Source organism: Diabrotica virgifera, chromosome 10 (assembly GCF_917563875.1).
Source record: "Diabrotica virgifera virgifera chromosome 10, PGI_DIABVI_V3a".
Lineage (NCBI taxonomy): Eukaryota > Metazoa > Arthropoda > Insecta > Coleoptera > Chrysomelidae > Diabrotica > Diabrotica virgifera.
This window is the reverse complement of record NC_065452.1, coordinates 59,884,607-59,897,037: the sequence shown is the minus strand read 5'-3', so window position 1 is coordinate 59,897,037 and position 12,431 is coordinate 59,884,607. Positions and strand designations below refer to the sequence as shown.

General features: G+C 32.0%; 2 protein-coding genes across 3 annotated transcripts in view; one reads left to right on the top strand and one right to left on the bottom strand.

Moving 5' to 3' along the window:
• Window positions 1-7,740: 7,740 nt before the first annotated feature.
• On the bottom strand, window positions 7,741-10,699 carry LOC126878499 (THAP domain-containing protein 2-like). The gene is made up of 2 exons (XM_050641248.1): window positions 10,529-10,699; window positions 7,741-8,267 (listed from the first exon to the last, which is right to left on the bottom strand). Exon 2 carries the CDS (start codon window positions 8,265-8,267, stop codon window positions 7,947-7,949), a length of 321 nt encoding a protein of 106 aa, XP_050497205.1. The 5' UTR covers window positions 10,529-10,699; the 3' UTR covers window positions 7,741-7,946.
• A 238-nt stretch (window positions 10,700-10,937) lies between these two features.
• LOC126878496 (catenin alpha) overlaps window positions 10,938-12,431 on the top strand; it is a 94,540-nt gene continuing 93,046 nt past the window's right edge. For both annotated transcript variants that reach the window (XR_007695680.1, XM_050641246.1), the window contains exon 1: window positions 10,938-11,411. Coding sequence is in view for 1 of the 2 variants with exons in the window: in XM_050641246.1 (XP_050497203.1) it covers window positions 11,126-11,411 (286 nt within the window). In the remaining variant the exon portion in view is untranslated. The remainder of the gene's footprint in view (window positions 11,412-12,431) is intronic.

Here is a 12,431-nt window from a genome sequence, read left to right as displayed (position 1 = left end):
TTTTATAATGCGCATGACGAGGGCAGTACGAAGGACGGTTTTCATGTCACTTGGAACGCGCCTTAAATAATGTCCAGCAAACGACGGCAATGTTGCCAGATTCCTTTTAGCGGGAATTTTAAAATTTTATGGCAGTTTGGTTTTAAATTTGACAGTTCTGTTTTCTCAAGTCAAAAATCTTAACCTTTTTCAAAGATAGTTTTATGTAGGTAGATACTAATAGAGTAATCTAAATACTAATAAACTAGATAATAGATTAGATACAAAGTAAGCTGTAAGTAGTATAACTGCCCATGTAATCACCTGTTATGTTGTTTTTTTTTAGATTTGTACTGTATGGATGGCACAGGAAGAGAACAGAGAACAAGAGTACAAGAACATGAAACATCTTATTATGAATGTATATGTATGTGATCTTCAAAAAATTATTTTTCAAAACAAGATAGAGAATGAGCTTTAAAATCCCAAGGATCCTGCAAAATGTCTATTTGGTGTACTAGTCGAATAATAGTATCTAAAAATATTGAAACTGTTTTAAAACACATTATGGGCATGAGGATGATATAGAGCACTTACATAAATACCAAAATCAGATAAATATCTCTTCAAAGTTTATTTTGAGACTTTCTTCAAAAATGTAAGTAAAATATTTGCATATCGACGGCGGAAAGGCAAAACTTCGTAACTGAAAATTTTTTATAACATGAGTTACTTCAGTTTTCGCTTTAGAATAAGTTTATTGGCAGCTATTAAACAGCGATTACAGCTGGGAAAGTTTCCGGAAGGCTTCCAAAAGGCTTTCCCAGCTCTAAAAGCTGTTTAATAGGTGCTGATACACTTATTCTAAAGCGAAAACCGAAGTAACTCATTTTATACAATTTTTTCAGTTATGAGGTCCTGCCTTTCCGCCGTCGATATACACAATATAATTTAAAACAAGAATGTTACCACTAAACCACTTTTTAAATATTAAGGCAGGTTGACATTACTAGTGAATAACGAATGGGGCTCACGCTTACGTATTTTGCCCCTGCTATTGTTAGATATTTTATTATCTATTTTCAAACTCGAGCAGTACATTTGTATCTATGCATTGCATAAATACAAATGTACTGCTTGGGTTTGAAAATAGATAATAAAATATCTAACAATAGCACGGGCAAAATATGTAAGCGTGAGCCATTGCATAAATACAAATGTACTGCTTGGGTTTGAAAATAGATAATAAAATATCTAACAATAGCATGGGCAAAATACGTAAGCGTGAGCCACGTTCGTTATTCACTAGTAATGTCAACCCGCCTATACTCATGAATATTTACTACAGTTTACAATTTCAAACTAGTGTGTTTGATTCTCCTATACCTATATTTTACTTTTTTAGTAAACTTCAGACTGTCCAGGATAGCATAATAGCATAGGAGGCAAATTAAAAAGAATTAATTTACTTACAAGAAGAGATATCACAAACATTAAACTCTCTTATGGCATTGATTTGAAAGATGGGTATATGTACAATGATGATGCAACCAGTGTTTATTTTTGGGTTGAATGCTTACAGACTCATGTCCAATATTATTTTACAAACAACAGGGCATACTAATGGATATTCATTCTGAATTTAACATTTATGATTTTTGTCTTATTTTCCTTAATACTGTGCCAAAAGGAAATGTAAATTAAGTTTGGTAAATCCTTTATCGCAATCGATGGAACTCATGGGCTCAATTCCTATGACTTTGAACTTATGACAGTATTAGTAAAAGATGAATTTGGGAATGGATTTTGTACTGCTTTCTTATTTTCAAATAGAAAAGATACCTACTTTAATTTACCAATTTTTTTAAATACATGTCTGTGTTGGTATTATATGTATAGTCAAATGTTTTCATATGACACCTTTTACAATGTCTCGTCAAATGTAATGGGTATTGCTCCTAATAGACTGTTAAGTGCCTGGCACATAGATAGAGCATGGTAAGTAAATCTTAATAAAATATCTGATTCTGAAAAAAATCCTATTATATATACAAGATGTATTAATGATGGTTTAGAGAGTATTAATAGCTTTTTGGGTAGACTTCTAAGTGATGCAGATACATACAATTTTAGTAAGTATTTCCAGTAGAACTACTGCAATAACATCCAACAATGGGCCTATTGTTATAGGAAGGGGTTGTGGAATTAATACCAATATGACCATTCAAAATTTTCATAAAATTTTGGATAAAAGGGTATCCATTAGTTGTTATCAGTTAAGTTTAAAACTTGGGACTCGTGGAGAGCTATACTCTATACCATAATATATAATAGGTATATCCATAATATTACATCTCATATTGTTCACTCCAGAAGTAATGAGTGAGCAATATGAGATATAACATAATATAGTATAAGTCTCTGTGCATGACCAGATTAACATGTTTGGTACCCATCTCGAACAAGCTCTACTTGGCTGGTACCACATACTTAAATCATTTATTTAGTTACACAGTACTACTCACATAACTTATGTGTCGTCAGTACCTTCCGTAAAACCTTCGTAATGCTACCCATACTTCATGGCCACTGAATGTGTTAAAGCTTGTTAATGTAGGAGAGTTATACTAAAATATATATCTTATATTATATTGCCTTAAATAGAAAAAATATCTTATTTAAATTGTATCCATGTAAGTTTTGATTTAATGAAATAAACCTTTTAATCAAAAAAGTGTTGTTTACTTGTGTACACCCAGCAATATCCTGATCATAGATAAATAATATAGTATTACCGGATCCTGATATGCAGACGCCAATAGGGCTTTTCATCGATTGTCATTTGTTTCGAGCTTCTGTCATGAGTCACATAATATTAATGTATCTACGTCATATGTCTTTGGTTTGTATCATTGGTATATACCAATAACGTACGACGTAGATATATTAATATTATGTGACACATGACAGAAGCTCGAAACAAATGACTGTGAATGAAATGCCCTATTGAATAGGGCTTTTTCATCGATTGTCATTTGTTTCGAGCTTTGGTCAAGCGTCACATAATATTAATATATCTACGTCATACGTCTTTAGTTTGTATCATTGGCAATATCAATAACATATGACATAGATATATTAATATTAGACAACACATGACAGAAGCTCGAAACAAATGACTGAGTGAAAAGCCCTATATCATGTAAATACAAGTCATAGAGATGTCTTTCTACGGTTAAAATTTCACAGCCTAAGGACATCATTTATGTAACTTCTTAAGCCGTCACAAAATGACTGCAATAAGAAAATAGAATTTATTAACTCGCCTCGCCCCCAGGCAAAGTAAAGGTGCTAGGCCACTAAGAATGTTTTTTCAATTTTTTTTATTTTGCGGCTTTAGCACTTAGCTATTTAGCCCGATACATGATGAGAATTAATACTATTATAATACATATCAAAACTAATTCAAATTACTAGTAATTTTATTAATATTCTGAATAATTATGTAACCACTTAATACTAAAATAAAAAAGTGTCCATCTATACTATCCCAACACATTTTCACCTTTGAAATCGTAAATTTCCATTCCCATTAAAAAATAATTTGTACTGTATAAGTATATTTCTTTTGAGCTTCATTTTTTTTTCAAAATACTGCAACATGACTTTTAAATTATGACACAGTACAATACTTGTTTCAATATTTACATGTAAATAAAATAATCCTAATTACTTGTAAAAGTAAGGTTATAAATTTAAGAATACAGAACTCTCTCTTAAAACCAAAGTAGCATTAGACTAATTTTAAAATTCCCGCTAAAAGGAAAAAGGTAAATCTGGCAACAGTGCCGTCGTTTGCTGGACATTTAATCTCTCCCCCCATTTTCGCGCTGATTTTTACTGCTCTTACGGCGGCCGTAAAAAACGCCCGTGTGGCCAAACGCAATCCTAGCCACTACTTTGTGCCGTGTAATTTGGGTTGCCTATATGAACTTAAATCGGCGAAATGGGCATACAAATAATAAAGTTTTGCTGTATTTAACCGTTGATTGAAATATTGATTGAAATATTGCTCCAATACCTCAATCAACGATTTAACTCACATTTAACCACTTTAAAAATTCACATTAAGGCTTGAATGAATAAAATAATATGTAGTATCTTTTTTGTAGATGTATTTAAAAATGAAACTGAAAAGTTATTACTATAAAGAGCATATGTTATTATATGCTATTATATGCTTGACACAAATAAAACAACGATTAGATATATGTACATAAAAATCACAAATACATATTATAAATTTGGGAAAGTTTTTGGGTAATTTTTTTCTTTATCATCCACTCTTTTTGCGCATTTCATATTTTTAACTTGGTATCAGAACTTATGGGCAGTATGTATTTCAAAATTTAAATACTTTGTAAATATATATATATATATATATATATATATATATATATATATATATATATATATATATATATATATATATATATATATATATATATATATATACTAAAATTTGTGATTTTTTATATCTAATTGTTTTAAACTTCATTTTTAAATACATCTGCAAAATAGGAATTACATGCTTGATTCATTCCTAATGTGCACCAGGGCCGTCTCTACCCGGGGGTGCAAGGGATGCGAGGCACCCGGGCGCCAAGTCAAAGGGGCGCAAGCCGAACATTTGCTAGGCTCAAATTTACGATTTTTGTCCTTTCAAAATTCTTTTCAAAAAAAAAATTACAAATAACAAAAATATACAAGTGCACTTTCGATATTTTTTCCAAAGTCTATTAATGCTTACTACACCTACCATATGCAAATGAAAAAATATGAAACCTATTTAGAGTATTCCGAAAATAGTTTCAAGAAGATGACGCGTAATTTTGACCAAAATTGAATGTCGAATTTCACACAAGGAACAACTTACTATTGTTGTGTTGTTAGGTTCGTTTAACTCGATTCGTCAACAAAGCTTGCCGAAGTTAGAGAGAATTTTCTAGGTTTTTTACCAGTTACTGATACTACCGGACAAGGATTAGCAAATTATTTATTAGAATTTTTGAAATTAATGAATATTGATTCAGATGATTTACGAGGCCAAGGGTATGATAATGGGGCAAGTATGAGAGGCAAAGATATTGGCCTTAAAAAATATATAGACATAAATCCCCGTGCGTTTTATGTTCCTTGTGCGGCTCACAGCCTTAGTGCTAAATGATGCTGTTAAATGCTCATTGGAAATAACATTTTTTTTTTGTAATTGTTCTAGAAATTTATGTTTTTTCGCATCAACATTACGGTGGAATGTCATAATAAATGATATACCCACCTTTACATTAAAACCACTTTCAAATACGCGATGGGAGAGTAGAATTGACTCATTAAAATATACTTCGTTTTAATATGGGGAAAATTTACGATGCATTATACTCAAATTTTGAGAACAACTACGACAATGACACAAGAAGCATCGCAAGCTCATTGATGACAAAATTAAAAAACTTTAAGTTTAAAAAACTAAGTTTTCAATATAATATCACCTAAAACAACATCCAAATATGCTATTCTACATCCTACCAGACTGAAAACAAATGGTGAAATTGAAAATGGTTATTCATTTTTAACTTCTCAGTTTATCTGCTCTGTCGTGACTGGTAAAATATTTTAGCAAAGGTTATTATTGTCAGTGAAACTTTGCAAACGCGGAATATTATTGGGTAAGTTTGAACGACCACAGCGGCTGAACAGCTGAGTAAGCGATAGCGTTCAGACGACACCGCTGGAAGTCAGCCGCTGAAAGATTTACTAAGCTTTCCCTATCAGCGCTGGATACAACCACTCAGCCGATTTGTTCTGACAGTCAGCCGCTGTGGTCGTCCGAACGCATCCATTATTTTGGCAGCTGTTAAGATGCTTGATCAAGTTAGTAAAGATTTAGCCAACAACCAACGGCACTGACACTGCGATTGCAAAACTAAATTTTATGAAACTGTTCGTCCACGTCCCCGAAAAAGACATTTCAATTACGAGGCTGCAGACGAGCCTCTTTTAGACCCAAAACAAAATTTTAAAGTCTATTAAACTTCTATTATTATTTATTGGACATTGCCATTGCAAAATTAAGTGAAAGATTTAAAATGTTGAGGGAACATAATCATAATTTTTTGTTCTAGGAAAATATATTGAGTTGGAGAAACTTCGAAGAAAACTTAAAAACACACAATGTTTGAATTTACAAAAAAACTAGTGCATGGAAATAGATCTGATATAGGTAGATGATGGAGATCTATTCCATGAGTTAGAATTGTTACTAATATTTTTTATAAATAAAGACACAACTCCACTCGATATATTAAGTTATATAATCTAATAATTTACTCTCCGTTTTCCCAAATATTTTTAAGGATATGTTTAACACTTCCATTAACAGTAGCTGAAGGAGAAAGGTCTTTTTCTAAACTTAAATTAATCAAAAATTACCTGTGCTCAACAATGGGCCAAGACAGATGAACAAACTTGGCTTTAATAAGTATAGAAAAGCAAGTAAAAAGTATCACCGAAGTAATAAAAACTTTTGCCAACTTTGAAGCTAGAAAAGTGCACTTTGATATTATAGTATAGTGTTATAAGATTGATCTTATTTGAATACTCAAACCATGTTTTTTTAAAATATCTATAAATAAAGAAAGCAAAGATAATTATTTTTCATTTTTGCGTACCTATAACCTATATAATCTTCTGACAAAAGGGGGCGCAAAGATGAGTCTCGCACCCCGGCGCCGTGTATGCTTAAGACGGCCCTGATGTGCACTTTACAAATCAACAATAAATTGAATAAGAAATTGACCAACTTCTTCAAGGTCAAATTTGACTTATACAAAACACAATTCTACATCCAATTTTGCCGTGAATACAAAGAAAATAAAGAAATTTGACAAAATAAAACATATCCAATTGTTCTATTTCATCAAATTTCAAATTCCTTCATTTTCTTTTAAAAACCATACATTTTGTACACGTCAAATTTGGCCTTGAATAACTTTGTCAATTTCTTGTTCAATTTATTGTTGATATTTTACAATGTGAATTTATAAAGTGGTTAATACATACAGCAAAACTATTATTTATATGCCCATTTCTCCGATTCAAGTTTATATAATAGGCAACCCAAATTACACGGCACAAAGTACTGTTGAAAATTGAAAATCACATCTACATCTATCTACCCTGACCCTACCTCTACCATCTTGCTTGCAGATTGCATCCTTGCCTTGCAGCCAGCAAGCACCCAGCAAGCAGACTTCTATGACTCCACAACCATAGCCACCTTTACTTTACAAGCCATGAAGAGAAAAAGGCAACATCGCAATTGATGACGTGCGTAGTCCGACTTTCGGACTACCGCTTTTGAAAACACAATTTTAAAGTAGGAATTCTGGTAAAATTTATAGTATTTTTTGAGTCGAACAAGAAAATATTATTAATTAGAAGTTTGTACAAAATAAAATTAAAAGTACTTCCTTGTAAGTAACGTTTATTATACAAAAAAAAACCAATAACAAGAATATACATGGGATTAATTTTTTTCGAATCCTAAGAAAACTAATGAGTATTTTTCAAAAATTTAAACGCAGAATGAAAGATTACGTTAGGACCGAGGGCCGAAAGTCCCTGAAAACTTCTATGTTTATTTTAATAAGTTACAGGGGCGAAAAATTAAGAAAATTTAGTGTGATTTTTAGTTTTAAATATGTCATTCAAAAACAACCTTTCATTCATTCTAAGGGACTTTCGGCCCTCGGTAATAAAGTAATCTTTCATTCAGCGTTTAAATTTTTCAAAAATACTTATTAGTTTTCTCAGAATTCGAAAAAATGATTGCATTTAAAATACACTGAAAATTTTGACAGGCGTCAAAATTTTGCATTTTGTTCCTTTCCCTTTAAAGTTTTTCGCACTTATTTAGAAACATCCTGAATTGGAAAAATGCGAGGAACTGCAGAAGGTTTTAACTTAGGATTCGTTAATTTCTCTACATGTTTGTTGCCTTCCTTATCTACCCATTCTCTAACTCTCTCGATGTCATCAGAATAAAAATGTTTGGCACATACTACCGCTGATGTTCCAATAACAAAATTTTTCCTGTGGATACACTGTAACCAAAGTTCTCGCAGCTTTGGATCCTTTGGAAATAAAAAAGTGCTTTCTGGTTGTTCATTCTTTTTAAGACTGCTATCGTAATTGCTTTTGCACTCTGGCACACAGCAACGGCTTGGCATCTACAAAAACAAAAATTATAAGTAGGTATGCCGTATGTAAAATACCAAACTTAAAGAAATTTATATAAACTTGCGTGCATAGAAATCAGCCCACTCAAAAATTTGGTCATTTTTGATGTCTCGTATTTCCCGAACCTGTTGGCCGATTTAAATTGATTTTTTAATATGTTATAGCCTGATTCTTTAACAATACCCCTGTAATAATATTGTTGCTAAATAAGTAAATTTTCATTGTATATATACCGGGTGTACGAATTAAACTATCTTTTTTTTTCAAAGTTCGCATCACCCTATGGAATATTCATTCTAAGGGACTTTCGGCCCTCGGTGATAAAGTAATCTTTCATTCTGCGTTTAAATTTTTCAAAAATACTTATTAGATATTTCAAGATTCGAAAAAAATGATTACATTTAAAATACATTGAAAATTTTGACAGGGGTCAAAATTTTGAATTTTGTTACTTTCCCTTTAAAGTTTGTCGCACTTATTTAGAAACACCCTGTATTGATAAAAGACATATTATCTAGTTGTTAAAGTAGCTAACTTTTTTTTATTATCCAACATAAGCGAATGAATAAAAAACAGAATGTTAAGAAAACCTGAGGCCAAGGGCGGATCCAGTACCGATTTTCGGGAGGGGCCATTAAGTTTTTTGGGTACCGGGGGCTAATTTTTAAAAATTAGGGTTACAATGGTGAGTTTTAAGGCACTTTTCACATACTTTTGAGTGTCATAAAGTCATTCAAAACTTATCTTTACTAAAGTATTATTAAAGTCAGTTTTTTCAATAAGTTTAATACTATTTTTCCCAATGCTTCTCCTGTCACATCTTGTTCTTCCCCTCTTTCTTGATTTTCACTAATAATTTTTTTTTCATGTTCTCGTAAGCGTAAATGAACTTGGCAAATCTTCACGAATGTTGTTATTTGTATGTATCTCAAATTTATAGAAAGCTGTTCCACGTGGGATACGTCGGTCGTTTCGGCAAATATGACAGAGTAATAATTTGCACTTTGTTGAACCTGATTCATTATTTGTTCAATTATATCTTCGCCACAACATGTTATCAATTGATTTTGACCGGTGCTACTAATGTATGTTGCTCGGGAAGATGCTGTGAATAGCTGTTGTTTAAGAGTCTTATCTCCTGATATGACTTATGATGCGATTTTAAATTTTAACAATTCCCCTCATTGCTAGATCCAGCATTTTCGTCCAGAAACAGAAGACCATCATCACGATGGCCTCCTAGAGGAATATTTTGTCGACTTGAGAACACTATAGACTCGACTATTGATCGTAGTCTTTCTCTATTTTCTTGTATCTGTTTAGACATCTGAGAGTCTATCAGGTTAATGACTGACTTTTGCTGGGTACGATAACTTTGTAGAAAATCTAGCCCAACCTGAACATACTCTTTGTGATGTGATGTTTTTTCATAGAATTGTATGGCTCCGTCTTTACCCATGAGTTTGGCGAAGGATGTAAAAGGTTTAGTGACAAGGCTTTGGGCTATCATCCCTTTATTATGACCATATTTTGATTAGAAAAATAAAATGCAATACTTGCAAAACAATCCTTTTTGAATGTGCAAAAGTACCAACCAACTCATTTGTTCTAAGTGCTGGTGACTCAAGTAACGCGTCATTTCTTTTTTTATTCTTTGTGTATGCAGAATATAGAAATTGATACAATTTTGATGGTTGCCAAGGTCGTTCTAACAATTGGCACTTTGTAAAATTATCAATATTCTGATTTACAAAACATCATAATATGTCATTATTGTAGCTTCTGTTACTGCTTTTCTTCAATTTTAGTCCAGAATACATGCTTATCCCCTGTTTTGTACATTTAATATGTGTTACTAAAAAATTAGAACTGCAAATATTTAAATTTATATATTTTTTAAATTCTCGGAGGGGGCCATGGCCCCCATGGCCCCCTCCCTGGATACGCCCTTGCCTGAGGCCATAGTTGAGTTTTAATTTCACTATTTTATAAATGCCCGTTATACAATAAAAAATTAACTGCTTAGCAACAATATTATTACAGCGGTATTGTTAAAGAATCAGGCTATAACATATTAAAAAAATCACTTGAATCGGCCAACAGGTTTAGTAAATATAAGACATCAAAAATGACAAAAATTTTAAGTGGACGCATTTCTATATGCACGTAAGTTTATATAAAAATATATTATACTATAAAATATATTATATAAAAATATATTATATTGAACTAAAATCATCTTAATACATACCTTTTAATATTCTTTATAATTTGGAGCACGAAATATTGTAAAATGTTTGAGTTTTTCTGTAAATACAGTGAATATTATTTAAAAACATTTAAAAATAAATGAGAACTGTCAGAATTAACCGGTCTACGCTTAGATGTTGCCAAGTTTCAACTTCATGGCTTGTAAAGTAAAGGTAACGGATGTTGCCCGGTAAGGCGGTAATCCTTAATATAGTAATTACATATAATATAATAATTTTAACAAATTTAACAATGTTTAAAATGCCTTTAAAATTTTAGATACTGAAAACCACAGCATAGGAAAGATATTTGAGAAATTCTTACCAGTGGTTGAATTATCGAGAAGTAAAGACAGGTGACTTTCGCTGACATGACGTTTTTAATGAGCAGAGGAGTGGTTCTTTTCTTATTTCTTAATGACAACTGGCACTACTGGCAGTTTTGACACACCTATGCAGTTATGATTCATTTTTGAGATAAACAATAGGGTGAATTTATTTTTCTTTTAGTCAGATTTAGTAATAAACTAAGCTCGTTTAGTAGTGTATTTACTACCGATTTACGTTTTATTTTGTATATAGCTAAGTCTCAATTAAAAATGATGACTGACCGCTTCGGTTTAAAATGGGACCCGAAAAACTTAGAGATAAGAACCATGTCTGTGGAAAAGACATTGGAACCCCTAGTGCTTCAAGTTACCACCCTCGTCAATACCAAGGGGCCTAGCAAAAAGAAGAAAGGAAAGTCTAAACGTGCCAATGCTCTGGTTAGTACTGTTGAAAAAGCCACCGAAAACTTCATAGAAAAGGGGGAGCAGATAGCCTATGAGAATCCAGATATTACTGAGGAAATGCTGGCAGCTGTTGACGAAGTCAAGAAAACGGGTAAGTTTGTAAATATAATTATCATCATCATCATTGCCTCTACAACCCATGGTGGGTCTTAGCTTGTCTTGGTCTTGGCCTTGGCTTGGCTTGTTCTAAAATTGACTTCCATTCTTTGGGATCCTTCGCCTTGGTTTTTCAATTTCTTATTCTTAGTACTCGTAAGTCACCTTCCATCTGGTCCCTGTAAATAATATAATAATAGTTTTTTCACTACCAGAGAGGTTTCAGCAAGTGGGCCCCTTTAGGATCTAAATGATGCATATAATAACAGCCTAAGAATACTGAGAAACACTTCAATACCATCATTATTATGTTAATATTAATAAAAAAAGGTAAAATTTTGTGATTCATCATAATGTACTAGTTTTGTGAGTCATCAAGTACTTAGTACTACTTAATTGTTTCTGAAAACTTCAAATAATGTTTCTTAGTTATAATTATTGAAATGGGGTGTATTTAACATATTTTTAGCTTTATTAGCAGTTGGTAATCTTTCAGTTTTTGTTCCATATATTTATCTTCTTTTTCCTTAGCTTTTTCCTTTTCCAGGGATGCTTTTCCTTACTTAAATGTTTTAACTTCCACTTCGGAAACCATTATCAAAATACAAAGTATTAATAAATTAAACAAATTTTGTTTATGTGTTTATGTTGCTTGGTAAAAATATTCTAATAATTTAATTTTATGTTACTTATTAATATTGCCAATTCAGAAGTAATATGTTATACATTTTAAAACCTTAATTTACGCACTCGACTATTACATGAGTGCAGCTTACTGACAATTTAGTACACGCTCGACTGGGACATGAGTGACCATTAAATTTTAATTCCTACTTTTTTAAGCACTTCCGAAGCTGGTATTTGTGTAGACACATATAAATACCAAAATAGTGGTACCTATACTAAGGGAGCGTTCAAGTATTACGTAACGCATGTTGGGGGGGGGGGGGGGGGGGGGTTAAAAATCTTCAAAAATCTCATTACGTAATACTTGAACGGTCCTTAAATTTACAAT

Bases quoted from the DNA above. Each gene is read 5' to 3' on its own strand.
- LOC126878499 (XM_050641248.1), bottom strand. From the start codon at position 8,267: ATGCCAAGCCGTTGCTGTGTGCCAGAGTGCAAAAGCAATTACGATAGC.